At 39.6% G+C, this 16,361-nt stretch overlaps 1 protein-coding gene across 1 annotated transcript in view; it reads right to left on the bottom strand.

The window, feature by feature from the left end:
- The window catches only part of LOC118803927 (NACHT, LRR and PYD domains-containing protein 3-like), a gene marked incomplete at its 5' end in the record, with an annotated part of 36,240 nt that extends 21,368 nt beyond the window's left edge, over window positions 1-14,872 (bottom strand). Inside the window, 3 exons of the mRNA XM_036564476.1 lie at window positions 8,670-8,843; window positions 9,968-11,714; window positions 14,791-14,872. Of these exons, the coding sequence (XP_036420369.1) occupies window positions 8,670-8,843; window positions 9,968-11,714; window positions 14,791-14,872 (2,003 nt within the window). The remainder of the gene's footprint in view (window positions 1-8,669; window positions 8,844-9,967; window positions 11,715-14,790) is intronic.
- Between the last annotated feature and the right edge of the window lie 1,489 nt (window positions 14,873-16,361).

Here is a 16,361-nt window from a genome sequence, read left to right as displayed (position 1 = left end):
AGCTTCTAAGAGCTGCTCGTCAAAAGTTCTGGATTCTGAACCACATTAAATATACAAACATTTAGATCTGACAGTAAATGCACTTTGTTTAATTTTGAGATGTAGCCTGAAAGTTCACACATTTACATTTATTATTACACATACATACATACATCATCTAAACCGCTTATCTTTCTGGGTCGCGGTGGGGTGCTGGAGCCTATCCCAGCTGTCATTGGGCAGAAGGCAGGATACTTACCGGGTCTGCACAGCGGGAGAGAAACAGCGGGAAAAGAAGCGGAGGTACAAACCAAATTTTCCTTCAATAATTATGGGGAATGTACGGTCACTGGCTAACAAAATGGACGAACTGTCTGCTCTAACATGGACACGACGGGAATACCGGGAATGCAGCATTTTGTGCTTCACAGAGTCATGGCTGAGCCCCTGTGTACCAGATTCTCATGTTCAGCTGAATGGTTTTACTACTGTGAGGGCGGACAGAGACCACAAGCAAACTGGTAAGAAGAAGGGAGGAGGGCTGGCCGTATTCATGAACAACAGATGGTGTAATTCTGGTCACATCATGGTTAAAGAAGTAATCTAGGTAAACTAGGACTGCTTAACATAAGATCTCTCACACCTAAAGCCGTCATTGTTAATGAAATTATTACTGATCACGACTTTGATGCTCTGTGTCTAACAGAGACGTGGATTAGACCTGAAGAGTACTTAGCTTTAAATGAAGCCGCGCCAACAGGCTGTAGCTATGTACATAGTCTTAAACGGTCGGGGTGGAGGCATAGCAACCATTTACACCAATACTTTAGGACTAAACCAGAAAGCAGACCGTAGTTTCTCTTCCTTTGAAATTCAGTTTCTCAACGTTAGCAGTCGAGGAACAAATGAGAGCTCATTTTCGCTTATCATAATCTACAGGCCACCGGGGCCTTACTCTGAGTTTTTACAGGAATTTACTGACCTGTTATCTAGTTTAATAACAATCTCGAATAAAGTAATAATTGTTGGAGATTTTAATATCCACATAGACAAACCACAGGATCCGCTAAGTGAGGCATTTGTATCTATTTTAGACTGTTTTGGCTTCACTCAAAATATTATGGGGCCTACTCATTACTGTAACCACACTCTAGACTTAATATTGACCTTAGGTATAGACATTAAGCATTTGGCCATCCTTCCTCAGACCAGCAGTGTCAGATCACTACTTAATCTCATATGAAATCAGTTTTAGTCGTAATATATGTTCATCCACACTCTATAGTGTTAAACGTACTATAACATCGTCTACACCCAATAGCTTTATTGAAAACCTTCCAGATCTTTCGTCCTTAATTAGCTGTCCGTCTGAACCCAATGAATTAGATATACTGACTAAATGTTTGGAAGACACTTTTCGCTCCACTTTAGATAATGTGGCTCCATTAAAAAGTAAAAGAATAAGGCAGAAAGGCTCCATGGTACAATGACCATACTCGAGCTATGAAACAGACTGTTAGGCGATTAGAGCGTAAATGGCGTCAGACTAAACTTGAGGTTTTCCATTCTGCCTGGAAGGAGAGTCTTGTAGACTATAGAAAAGCACTAAAGTCAGCACGTTCAGCCTATCTCTCGTCATTGATTGGAAATAACAAGAATAATCCTAGACTACTATTCAGTACTATCTCTAAATTAACTAATAATCAAGCAGCTACTGAAGCCCAGATACCATCAGCCTACAGCAGCATTGACTTCATGAACTTCTTCAATAATAAAATTGAATTGATTAGGCACAAAATTCAAAATGTGCAGCATTGCAGTGCAGCGTCCTATAAACCTAATCTAGATCTAGAGTGCAGTATAACCACTACAGAGACGCTGGAGTCTTTTACTTTACTCCAACAAACAGAGCTCGTCCAAATTATTTCATCTTCAAAAACAACAACCTGTATACTAGATCCACTTCCTACAGGTTTACTTAAAGATGTTTTGCCAGAAATAACTAAGCCCTTTCTAATTATAATAAACTCTTCTCTCAGCCTCGGCTATGTTCCAAAGTCTCTTAAATTAGGTGTAATTAAACCCTTAATAAAGAAACCTAGTCTTGACCCCTCTGAGTTATCAAACTATAGACCTATTTCAAATCTTCCCTTTTTATCAAAAATTTTAAAGAAAACTGTGGCAAAACAATTATGTTCCCATCTGCATAGGAATAATATACATGAAAAATTTCAGTCTGGCTTCAGGCCTCACCATAGTACTGAAACAGCGTTAGTGAAAATTGTAAATGATCTTTTATTGACCGCTGACAAAGGAAACATATCCTTACTGGTTTTACTCGATCTTAGTGCAGCTTTTGACACAATAGACCATTCCATTCTATTAGACAGGCTTGAGAAACTAGTAGCAGTGACAGGTGAAGCTCTTTCGTGGTTCAAATCTTACCTTAGTGATCGCTTTGAGTTTGTTAATGTAAATGTGAACCATCAGCTCTCACAAGAGTAAAGTATGGTGTTCCACAGGGCTCTGTCTTAGGACCCATGTTATTTACCTTATATATGCTACCACTAGGTACCATCATTAGAAAACATGGCATCAGTTTCCACTGCTATGCCGATGATACACAATTATATATTTCAGCTAAACCAGAGGACAAAACTGAACTTACTAAGATAGAGGACTGTGTCAAAGACATTAAAGACTGGATGTCAAGTAACTTCCTCTTACTAAATTCGGACAAAACCGAAGTCCTTCTTCTTGGTCCAAAAGCTGCTAGGGATAATCTGCCTACGTTTACTCTTAATCTCGATAGTTTCTCAACTGCACCAGGCACATCTGTAAAAAGCCTTGGTGTCACGATTGATCCCAGTCTGGCCTTCGATGAGCATATTACCAATATTACCAGAATAGCTTTCCTCCACCTGCGTAACATCGCTAAATTAAGAAATGCTCTGTCGCTACAGGATGCAGAAACGTTAGTTCACGCCTTCATCACGTCCAGGTTAGATTACTGGAACGCTCTGCTTTCTGGTTGTTCCAGCCAAAACCTTAACAAGCTTCAGTTAGTCCAGAACGCTGCAGCCAGAGTTCTCAGCAAAACCAGGAAATTTGACCACATTAGCCCAATTTTGTGTACCTTACATTGGTTGCCAGTTAAATTCCACATTGAGTACAAAATTCTTCTGCTGGCGTATAAAGCTCTGAATGGCCTTGATCCTCAGTACCTCAGTGACCTTATTCCCTATTATCAACCGACACGCCCACTTAGATCACAAGGTGCTGCTCATTATTAGTACCCAGAATAAATAAAGTTACGTCAGGGGGAGGAGCCTTTTCATACAAAGCCCCCCAGCTTTGGAATAACCTACCAGTCTGTGTTCGGGACTCAGACACAGCCTCCATCTTTAAGTCTAGGCTAAAACCTTACCTGTTTAGTCGAGCTTTTGGTTAATTTGTTTTTCTAACTATGTCCCTCTCATCCCCCCCTACCCCCTTCCCCCTCCCCCTCTCTTTCCCTGAGCTGAGCGGCTGCCTGTCCTAAGAGGGTCTGACCTGAGATGCGGCCGGCGCACTGCACAGTGGTGTTAAACTGTATCCACTTATACTGTTTTGTGTCTGTCCTCTTATCCGGTGTCGACCAGAGGAGGATGGGTTCCCCTTTTGAGTCTGGTTCCTCTCAAGGTTTCTTCCTCCTTTGAGGGAGTTTTTCCTTGCCACTGTCGCCGAGGCTTGCTCACTGGGGGCGTGGACCCGGATTCTTTGTAAAGCTGCTTTGTGACAACATCTGTTGTAAAAGGCGCTATATAAATAAATTTGACTTGACTTGACTTGACTAATCTGTAAGCCAGACATTCAACTGTGTGTTGCAGCTATGCATCCGTATTATGTCCCACGCGAGTTTTCTCGCGCCATTCTGTGTACTGTGTACATCCCACCTTCTGCTAACGTGGACGTGTGTGTGACATCATCCACTCGATCATTGCGAGGGTGCAAAACCAGAGCCCTAGTGCATTCATCGCAGTGTCTGGAGACTTCAATCATGTTACCTTCTCAACATGTCTGCCCGCTTTCAGCCAGTGTGTGGACTGTAAGACGAGAGAGAACAAGACTCTGGACCTGCTGTACGCAAATGTCAAAGAAGCATATAAATCCACAGCTCTCCCTCCACTGGGCCGTTCTAACCATAACTTGGTTCATATCAACTTGGGGTATAAGCCCCTGGTTCAGAGGCAGGCAGTGACCACAAGTACAGTGAGGAAGTGGTCACCTGAGGGGCTGTCTGGAGGCTACACAATGGGATGTCCTGTGTGAACCACATGGTGAGGACATTGATGCAGTAACATCATGCATCACTGACTACATCAACTTCTGTGTGGACTCTGTTGTACGCTCCAGGACTGTCCAATGCTTCCCCAACAACAAACCCTGGGTCACCAGTGACTTAAAGTCTCTGCTGAACCAGAAGAAAAGAGCATTTATGGCAGGAGATAGGGAGGAACTGAAGAGGGTACAAAAAGAGCTTAAAACCTCAATTAAGAAGGCCAAAGAGGAGTACAAGTCCAAGCTGGAAAACAAACTTGAGTTAAATAACACTCGTGATGTCTGGAGAAGCCTAAAAGACATCACTGGCTTCAACCAACGCAGCCCTATTCCAGCAAGTGTGAATGGGCAACTGAGTTTAACCAGTTCTTTGTGCGGTTTGACAACGGCTCCTCTCCTGCTCCACTGTGTCTGTCTCCTACGCAGATTAACACTCCTACACAACTATGCCATGGGCCATCCACAGCCTCACCTTCCTCCACCACAGCCATTCACACCTGGGACCATCAGCAACCACTGTCTGCAATGGACACCTCTCACCCTCCACCCACAACTGGAATGTGCAGTGATGTTACATTCACTGCCTGTCAGGTGAAGATTGAACTGAAAAAACTCAAAGCAGCAAAGCAGCAGGACCTGATGGCATCGAACCCAGGGTGCCGAAACTGTGTGCGGAGCAGCTGTGTGGAATTCCTCAGCACATCTTCAGTCTGAGCTGCAGCCTGCAGAGAGTCCCAGTTATGCGGAAAACATCTTGTGTGGTTCCTGTCCCCAAGAAAAGGCAACTGACCGCACTGAATGATTATCGACTGGTTGCACTGACATCCCACTTAATGAAGACACTTAAAAGGCTGATGCTAGTTCATCTGAGACCTCTGGTCAAAACACCTCTTGACCCTCTGCAGTTTGCATACCAGGATGGCATTGGAGTGGATGATGCAGTTGTCTACCTGCTGGACAGAATGTACTCTCACCTGGACACATCAGGCAGCACTGTGAGGATAAAGTTCTTCGATTTCTCCAGTGCATTCAACACCATAAAGCCTGTGCTGTTAGGGGAGAAACTACAGTTGATGCAAATGGATGAATCCATCATCTCATGGACAAGCTGTAACACTCTTGTGGTGTACAAGAGAGGCCAAAGCCGTCTCTACTTCCCGAGGAGGCTGAGGTCTTTTGGTGTGTGCACTAAGCTCCTATGGTCATTCTACCAGTCTGTTGTAGCTGCGTGCTTTACTCTATGCTGCTGTGTTCTGGAGCAGCAGCATCAACAAAAGTGCTCTGAACAAAATAAACAAACTTATTAGGAAGGCTGGATCTATTGTAGGAGTCAAGCTGGACTCTCTGGAGGTTGTGGCAGAACAGAGGACGCTCAACAAGCTGTTTGCCATCTTGGACTTCACACCCCCTGCATGCTACACTGGATAAACGGAGGAGCACATTCAGTGCAGACTGTTACAGCTGCGCTGTATTAAAGAACCGTGTGAGATCTTTCTTACCCACTGATATATGGTTCTACAGCGATTCTCCTTACTGCACAGACGGTACTGATCTCCTGCTGTCTGAACTGAGCTGAACCTCACCACTGTATCTCCTCTTCAATTAATACACACTGTGCAATATATCACAATAATTACTGTAATAACACTTTCACTACGCACTTTACACTGAAATATTGAAGCATTGATGTGCTTTTAGTTTACCTCATACCACTCAGTGCCTGCTGTCTTGTTAATTGTCAATACATCTGTCTCATATGCCATGTAAATATGTAAATAGATATACTTTTATTTTATTTCTCTTGTACTTTAACCCTATGTCTAGATTTATTTCTATTTTCTATTTTTCTGCACAGTATATGTAAGTTTATGTGCAATTATATGTCTTGCATATATCTATCATATTACATTACGCCTGGATTAAGCGGTTAAGACGATGATGATGATGATGATGATGATTCATCACACATATAAGAAGTGGGAAGTGTTTTTTTTTTTAATCAACTGCAATAAGTTTCTCATGCAATAAGTATCTTGTTTCTTTTACTGATAATTCTCTGTGTCAGTTTATTTCATGGTTTCTTTTTACTGTTTTCTTCGTTTTACTTGTTTGTTTTCTCTGTCCTGGCTGTACAACAGTGCAGTGTGATGATGACTAATGTCTCTATTGTGCATGAATATAAAATAATAAATAAAAATAATTATATACAGTACCTGTCAAACGTTTGGATACACCTTCTCATTCAATGTTTTTTCTTTATTTTTATTATTTTCTACACTGTAGATAAATATTGAAGACATCAAAACTATAAAGGGACACAGTTCTATACAGAACTATAGATCTGTGTACCAACTCTACCTCTGGTCTCAAACACATTAAGAAGACAAGCAATTCCACAGTTTAACTCTTGACAAGGCACAATTAAATTAATTAACTAATTATTAATTAATTTAATTAACACCTGTTAGTTAAAACCATTCCAGGTGACCTCATGAAGCTGATTGAGAGGATGTCAAAAGTGTGCAAAGTTGTCTTCAAAGTGGCTACATTGAAGAATCTAAAGTACAAGACATTTTCTGATTTGTTTAGCACTTTTGTGTTTACTACATAATTCCATATGTGTTCCTTGTTCCTTCAAAGTTTGATCTATTCAATATTAATCGACAATGTAGAAAATAATAAAGATAAAGAAAAAACATTGAATTAGAAGGTTTTGCCTGACGTGTATGTGTGTGTGTGTGTGTGTGTGTGTGTGTGTGTGTCTGTTTGCATGTGAGTGCATACACACACAGTGTGGTCTGAGACAACGAGTGAAAATGCTTCTATTTTACATTTTTTTTCTAACCCATTACATTTTGTCATTACAAATTACATTATCTAATTATAACAATGAGTACAAAGTAGAATCTTTCAAATATTAATACATTTCAGAGGCAGTATGGCCCCCTCAGTGTTCACTCCAGCTTCCATGAACTCCACAAGTTTGTACCAAGATCAAAAAGGAAATTACACAAAGTCTTAGCATGTCACTGGATCTGTGTACAACATTGTGATGTTTATTTCAACTACTCACAATTTAAAACACATCAACTAAAACCAAGTAGCCACTCACTATAGTATTCACAGCACATTTTAAATGATTAGTCAACATGAAACCAAATGACACTGAGTGGGTGGAATGACTTGACTCGAGTTAAGGGGCTTACAGTGGAGTGGAAAATAGAATAAATGATTGCTGAGATCAAATCCGAGTCTGCTACATTTTCGCCTTTTGAGTCAGTAATGATGATAACCTAAACACGGGTCATATTTAGTTTCTCTGAACAACACATTCTAAAAATGTCTAATCAAGACTGCAGTGATTAACATTTCCTCTAGTTGAATATGATGCCTCAGTGTGTGTTTAATTAAACAATATTACATTTAATAAATTTAAACATGCCATGTCCACAAGACATACTTCCACAAGAAGTTAGGTTGTGCTTAAATTACAATAATCTTGCCATAAACCTTTGGCAGGTTTAAGATGAACCTCAGCTAAACCTGATATACAGCACCACCTAATGGCAGATGTGTGATTTTTAAAAGACACAGAAATGGGGTTTAGTTTAAACCACAGATCTACTTTAAACTGCAGCTTCTGAGGAGACAGGATTGGAGTTTAAGGACCCACGTGATTCATTCAGGTTTAAACTCAAGCTAAACTCTAAACCACAGCTGAGCTAATGACAGTGAAATTGCGCCGCTGTGCCTTTTCACCCCAAACAGCATCACAACACAACCTAATGTCAACATGTGCCACTTGATGTGGGTGTTACGTCAACTTAACGTGGAAGTTGATAACAGCAACCTTTATAACAACTGTAGCTTATTGGAATAAGACTTCATAAATGTTTATGTAGGTTTATATCAGTTGTCATGAAAGGCTCATGTATTTCTCATGTAGCTTTTGGAACACTAACCTACTGTAAAGCGTTACTGAAATGTTTTACATTTACATTTTATTTACAACGAATTATTTGTTTATACCTGTTATGTATGAATTGCTATACTTTATCTTTTTATCCTGTTTTCTACTATATCTGTGTGGAATCAATCTTGTACTAGAGCAACCATGAAAATGTTTTTTTTTTTTTCTGTTGATATAACATAAAATAATACAGGGAGCTGCAAATGGTCACTTTGTCACTCCTGCACACTGTTTTGCCCTCATATTAATACAAACATGCACATCTGGATATTCTAAAAACAGACACACAGAAAAATAAGTGTGTGAGAGGGATTTGGTTACCTAGTGAGAAAGTGATGATACGAGTTGTGTGAGGAGGTGGATGTGATCTGCATCCTAAGAAAACAAGTGATGATCTCACCTCAGTGTCTCCAGTTTACAGTGTGGATTCTCCAGTCCAGCAGAGAGAAGCTTCACTCCTGAGTCCTCTAGTTTATTGTTACTCAGGTCCAGTTCTCTCAGACTAGAGTTATCTGAGCTGAGAGCTGAGGACAGAGCTGCACAGCTTTTCTCTGAGAGTTTACACCTACACAGCCTGAGGAAAGAATGACAAAATATCAGATAACTGCCCCCCCCTTCTCTCTTTCTCTCTCTCTCTCTCTCTCTCTCTCTCTCTCTCACACACACACACACACACAGAGTAACACTAATATGTTATACTGTAATAAATATTTAAGGCTGTCCTCAACAGCATTTTACAGGATCTGAACACTCATTGGTATTTCCAAACGAGTACCCAAATACTGGGTTTCAAAACCACTCTTAAAAATATTTGTATTTCATAAAAGGGCTGCAACTACTAAAAATTTTAATTTTTGAACATACTATCACGTTTTATCTTGAAAATTCAAATATTCTATAAATAAAGGCTCAAGATATGTTTCACTTTTATGATTGTTTTTATTTACTGTTATTCAGTGTTTTGTATCATTGCTAGAACCAACTAATTTATTTCCATCAGTAAACATCACTGATAAACATTTACCTCTCTAGCAAGTAGCAACCCTGAGCTACTGAGATTATTTGAATGTGTACCCTATCTTTCTCTGGCATCTTTGCTTTTTTAGCCTTAATGGCTCTGTAGAATGTGATGCAATTTCTGCCACTCTGAGGCGAAGTGATGGGTAATTTTCTTGGCATGAAAAAAAGATGAAGCTTGTGAATACTAAAATAGAACTGAACACCAATGTAACAAATATTTATCATTATTGTGATAAATTACATCAAACTTTGCTTTTCTGAGGATATGGTGGATATTGCCAGTACTTTAAAACACTTTCCAACTGCATCTTTACAAAGAGAGCATAACTAGTCCTGTTTAATAGGATTTAGAGCAGCACAATGTGAAATGTTGAATATACAACACTGTAGTCATAGGGTCTGTTTACACCTTGCATTGACATGTGTTTCATGTCCAGATCATATCTGGATAAACTTTGGCAGAGTTCTATTTACACTTTTCACTAAAATGTATCCCCAGAGTGGCTAAATGAGATTTTACTTTTCCTGCATGAAAAGCACATCGACATGTCATTTCCATTTCACTTTTGTTTACTTTTGTATACTCAGGTGCACAAAACTGAAGAGTGGTAAAACGATCAGTGACTTCTTGTAAAGTGATTAAAGTGTAGTAACACATTTATGACTAAAAATACTCACTTAGCTTTTCTAGATGCTTTGATCACTGGTAGAAGTCTAAGCAGACAATCCTGTGACTTGTTATATTTACTCAGGTCAAACTCATCCAGCTCCTCTTCTGAGTTCAGCAACACAAACACCAGAGCTGACCACTGGGCAGGAGAGAGCTTAGCTCCACAGAGATGGTCGTAACTGCTTTTACTCACAAATTTTTGTACTTCCATCACTAGAGAATGATCATTCAGTTCATGCAGACAGTGGAACAGATTGATGGATTTCTCTGGAGAGGGATTCTTCCTGATCTTCTTCTTGATGTACTTGACTGTTTCCTTTTTGCTGTGAGAGCTGCTTCCTGTCTGTGTCAGTAGGCCTCGTAAGAGAGTCTGATTGGACTCCAGTGAGAGGCCCAGAAGGAAGCGGAGGAAAAGGTCCAGGTATCCATTCTTGCTCTGTAAGGCCTTGTGCACTGCAGACTTGAGGAAGTCTGACATTTTTGACTTCTTGAAAATATCAGAGAGATCAGTGGTCAGCGATTCTGTTCCACCTCTGCTAATGAAGAACAGAAATGCATATAAAGCAGCCAGAAACTCCTGAACACTCAGGTGCACAAAGCTGAACACCTTCCCCAGGTGCAGCTCAAACTCCTCTCTGAAGATCTGGGTACAAACTCCTGAGTACACTGACACTTCTCTGACATCAATGCCACACTGTCTCAGGTCTTCCTCATAGAAGATCAGATTGCCTTTTTCCAGCTGTTGGAAAGCCAGTTTTCCCAGTGCCAGAATCCTCTCTCTAGTCTGCTGAGGATCAGTGTCACATTTCTCATGGTACTTTTGATTCCTGTGTTTGATCTGAAAGATCAGGAAGTGAGTGAACATCTGAGTCAGAGTCTTGGGGATCTCTCCACTCTCTGCTCCACCCAACACTCTCTCTAGAACAGTGGCTGCAATCCAACAGAAGACTGGGATGTGGCACATGATGTAGAGACTTCTTGAGGACTTCATGTGTGAGATGATTTTATTGGCCAGGCTCTGGTCACTGATTCTCTTCCTGAAGTACTCCTCTTTCTGAGGGTCAGTGAACCCTCGTACCTCCGTTACCAGGTCAACACACTCAGGCGGGATCTGATTGGCTGCAGCTGGTCGAGAGGTTATCCAGAGGAGAGCAGAGGGAAGCAGGTTCCCCTTGATGAGGTTTGTCAGCAGCACATCCACTGAGGCTGAATCTGTTACATCCCTCAAGCTCTTATTGTTCTGGAAATCTAGAGGAAGTCGACACTCATCCAGACCATCAAAGATGAACATGGCTTTGTAAGCATCACAGTCTACTGATCTTAATTCCTTTATTTCTGGGAAAAATTGATGAAGAAGCTCCATCAGACTTAGTATTTTCTCCTTCATTAAATTCAGCTCCCTAAAAGGAAGTGGAAATATGAAGAGGACATCTTGATTTGCTTTTCCTTCAGCCCAGTCCAGAATGAACTTCTGTACAGAGACTGTTTTTCCAATTCCAGCAACTCCTTTAGTCAGCACAGCTCTGATGTGTTTGTCTTTGAAGAGGTCATTGCATTTGATGGGTTTCTCCTCTGTTGCTGGTCTCCTGGATTCTGCCTCAATCTGTCTGACCTCATGTTCATTATTGACCTCTCCAATCCCTCCCTCTGTGATGTAGAGCTCTGTATACATCTCATTCAGAAGGGTTGATGTTCTACACTGGGAGATTCCTTCATTAATACTTTGACATTTCTCCATCAGCTTGGATTTGAGTTCTGAAAATTCAAAGAAGAATGTGGTGGCAAACACTATGCTATGTGAACACAAACCACAATATAGAATTGAGTATTCTTTGTGAAATCACAATTAGAGGTTGTAATAAGGGATGTGCAGCGTTAACTGACTGAGGTGGCAGAATTTAAATACTGAATCAATATTCTGGTATTCGTTCTATTTCATTGTGGAAAGGCAAAGAAAACATACCGGCTAGTAAATCACAACAGTTTCACTTGGTATGTCAGTGTACTGTGTTATATTTTGCTACACTAAAACAGTGCCTGATCGTGAGCGTACTGCTATGGACGTGCTGCCGAGAGGTAGTGCAACTGTGTCACTAATTATGCTATTGACTCTGGCTGATGTGAGATTCAGAAACAAGGAAAATATATTTCTGTGGCAAATAACATGCTGGCACATCGTTGACTGTGGAGCAAATTTCTCATGTGTAGGAGACGATAAGTCCTTGACAGCTTCCAACGTGACACTGGTTAGCTTTGTTCGCTCATTAACAACAAAACCTACAGATATAAAGATGTTGAATAATAAAATGTGTTCCATTGTGTGCTGTTATAGTTTTGTGCTACAAAGGTAAGCATATAGCCCAACATTTTTTTGTCGAAAGTCTGTTTATAGCATGAAAACATAACTTATTAAAACCGTGAATCTGTGTTTTCTATGACAGTGTATCCCACCCTGGTTCTGGAGGCCCACTGCACTGTACATTTTGCTGTTTTCTGTTTCCAACACACCTGATCTAACTAAGCAGCTCAATAACAACCCCATATGGGCTGAAGTGAGTGAAAGCAGGGACAGCACTAAAACGTGCAAGACAGTGGGCCTTCATGATCACGGTTGGGAAACTATTCACATACAAATATTGGCCAATAATCAATACTGGGATTCCTATAAGATTGGGATCCAAAACTGCATAAGGGAAAACTTACTTATAACTAAACAATCCTCACAACATAGAGCCTTTGCCCTAGCACTCTATGTGGAGTGAGCAAAGTGATATCCACTTCTCCAATTAAAGCTCTGACCTCATCACGGTCCTAATTTGTCTCGTATATTAGACAATTTAAAGACATATTTGAAAAGCTGACATTCAGTGAACACAACTATGAATCACTTATTTGTATTTATTATAATAAATGTGTCAGAATACTGATGTAACACCACTTTGAGACATTCATATTTAACTGCATTTATTAGGATGTGACAAGAAAAAACTGACTGTATATCAGCACTAGGGCTGGGAATCTTTAGGCACCTCACGATTCGATTCGATTACGATTCAGAGGGCCGCGATGCGATTATAAAACGATTATCGATGCATCTCGATGCATCTTTTTTCTCTATACATATACGTGGGGTTATTTTCGAAACTGGACGCTGAATCTCGGCTCCAAATGGTGCAGCATAGCACGAAAGCCCTGGTTCTCAACGACTGAGAACAGACAGCAGACAGCAGGTCACATAGCCCCGGGGTCTGGCCTCGCCAGTAGCGAACGAAAAACCAGATTAAGACGAACATTTGGAGACTTATTCGCATTTATAAGTGTAGCCATAATAATACTGATTTTGACTATTTTTTAATTTTTTTTATTTTTTATTTTATTTGAATATTATTTTGCATCGCTATTGTGAACTTCACTAAGCTTTACTAAGAGTCTTTGTGGAATGATAAATGAATATTACTGTGAAATATCTGAGTTTCTAACTAATTTCAATGTGTATGTTTTTATGGGGTTCCCCCCTTGCTGGTTGTAGATGGGGCATTAATTGGTGCAACACAATGCCTGTGTATTGTGTGCTTTTCCGGTAAATCGCCAAAAGCATTGTGAATGCTGAACGGGTAAGCAGGCGATTTCACTCTCTCCAAGAATAAAAAGAGGTCTTTAGTCATTGCTAAGGATATAAACACTACATTGTGAAGTCGCAGCACTGTTTTACGTGTATATGTAATGTTCTTTCCAAACTTTTAAGTGTAAACAGTGCTTTTAATGTACTGCATGCACCTCGTTGTTTTTTTTTATGCCTCGTGCAGGCAAGAGAGAGAAAGAGAGAGAGAGCACGTCTACATATGTGCACTAATCCTGCCCCATGTCTCATGTGTTCAGGTATGTTTTACTGTTGAACTTGTACTGTTTAAACTAAACTAGTTCGTTTGGAGCTTGGCAAATTATAATGGTTTGCTCACTCTGTGATTTATAGTTTTTCCATTTCGAAGCCTCTTTCTGTTGTAGCCTTTCAGCGTTTCAGTCAGCCTAGATTTTGCGTTTTATGTTTAAGCCTTTGCTCAGTTAAATGGTGCAGCAGTTACATTCGGCGCCTAAGGCAGAATTTAAGGTGTAACGGGAAAATTAGAACGAGACGCGAATGAGAAGCGGCTTCAGCCTCGTAAAACAGCCGGACGCTGAGACATTTTACAAGAAACTCTTCTAGTTTTGAGGAAAAGTTTTCTGGCGGAGATGGGAGGAAAGCGGCTAAAGCTTAAAGCAGAGCAGAGTAAGTCTGCGCTCTCGTTTATATTGTTTAGTCTATACTAGGACATTAACACACACTGAGACATACTGGGCATCAACACACACTGAGACATACTGGGCATCAACACACACTGAGACATACTGGGCATCAACACACACTGAGACATACTGGGCATTAAATGTTGCGGCTCCTAAGGTGGTTTAACTTCGTTGAAAGGACAAAATGGCTCTTCTTATCATTTGTGTTGTGACTCCTGACCTAACCTGGCTTTAATGCAGAGGGAGCCGGTCAGATTTCTCGCTCCTCCAGCAGTGTTTTTGTTATGTGCCACTATAGACTGTCCGGGCGCTGCACTTTCCCACTTCCAGTTCAGCCTTTTGCGTTCCGTGAACGTTACGTTATAAAGTAAATATTTAGAAAATCGATTTTTAACTTTGAATTAATCGATTCAGAATCGTTCACGTCCGCATCGCGATGCATCTAAGAATCGAGTTTTTCCCACACCACTAATCAGCACTATTAATCTTACTTCAAATTAAGCTTAAAAAGAAGAGATAAAATAAACCCATGCCCCACTGCTCTTACTGGTCTGTAGCATATTAGCAAAGTGAGCTTGCTTCATGCTCCTCATCTCCTCTCTCCTGATCTGATCCTCCTCATTCTCCACCTTAGAGGAAGAAGAATTTAGAGTTTCATTATGAGTAACAAAGATTGCAATGACAATCAGTTTTATTCAGAACAATGACAATGCAACAAGATAAAATGAATAAGTGTCAAACAAACTTCAAATAAATTAAATTGCATTTGATGTTAATTCAGACTTGATTAAAATGTATGTTATATAGATTTATATAAAACATAAGTTACACACATACACACACACACACACACACACACACACACACACACACATATATACAGACCTTGTAAAAAAATTCCCAAAATCTGCTGAAGATGTTTGAGCTCTGCTTATGGAATCTGTAAAGAACATATTTTTTTCAGTCTTTCATGAAATATATAAATCTCCACATTACTGTTATATTCCCTATATTACACTCAGTTCCAGGTATAAATCTACACATTGCTGTTATATACTCTCTACATTACTCTCAGTTCCAGGTACAAATTTCCACCATGCTGTTATATACTCTACATTACACTCAGTTTCAGATATAAATCTCCATATTACTGTTATATTCTCTACATTACACTCAGTTCCAGGTATAAATCTCTACATTACTGTTATATTCTCTACATTGCACTCAGTTCCAGGTATAAATCTCCACATTACTGTTATATTCTCTACATTAAAATCAGTTTCAGATATAAATCTCCATATTACTGTTATATACTCTACATTACACTCAGTTCCAGGTATAAATCTCCACATTACTGTTATATTCTCTACATTACAATCAGTTTCAGATATAAATCTCCATATTACTGTTATATACTCTACATTACACTCAGTTCCAGGTATAAATCTCGACATTACTGTTATATTCCCTACATTACACTCAGTTCTAGGTATAAATCTCCACATTACTGTTATATTCTCTACATTACAATCAGTTTCAGATATAAATCTCCATATTACTGTTATATACTTTCTGTATTACACTCAGTTCCAGGTATAAATCTCCACATTACTGTTATATTCTCTACATTACACTCAGTTTCAGATATAAATCTCCATATTACTGTTATATTCTCTACATTACACTCAGTTCCAGGTAAAAAATTTCACACTGCTGTTATATACTCTACATTCCACTCAGTTCCAGGAATAAATCTCCACATTACTGTTATGTATTCTCTGTATTATGCTCAGTTCCAGGTATAAATCTCCACATTACTGTTATGTTCTCTACATTACACTCAGTTCCAGGTATAAATCTCCACATTACTGTTATATTCTCTACATTACAATCAGTTTCAGATATAAATCTCCATATTACTGTTATATACTTTCTGTATTACACTCAGTTCCAGGTATAAATCTCCACATTACTGTTATGTTCTCTACATTACACTCAGTTCCAGGTATAAATCTCCACATTACTGTTATATTCTCTACATTACACTCAGGTCAAAGTATAAATCTCCACATTACTGTTATGTTCTCTACATTACACTCAGTTCCAGGTATAAATTTC

Source organism: Colossoma macropomum, unplaced genomic scaffold (genome assembly GCF_904425465.1).
Source record: "Colossoma macropomum unplaced genomic scaffold, Colossoma_macropomum, whole genome shotgun sequence".
NCBI lineage: Eukaryota > Metazoa > Chordata > Actinopteri > Characiformes > Serrasalmidae > Colossoma > Colossoma macropomum.
The sequence above is the reverse complement of the archived record's forward strand: the minus strand, read 5'-3'. Positions and strand labels throughout refer to the sequence as shown.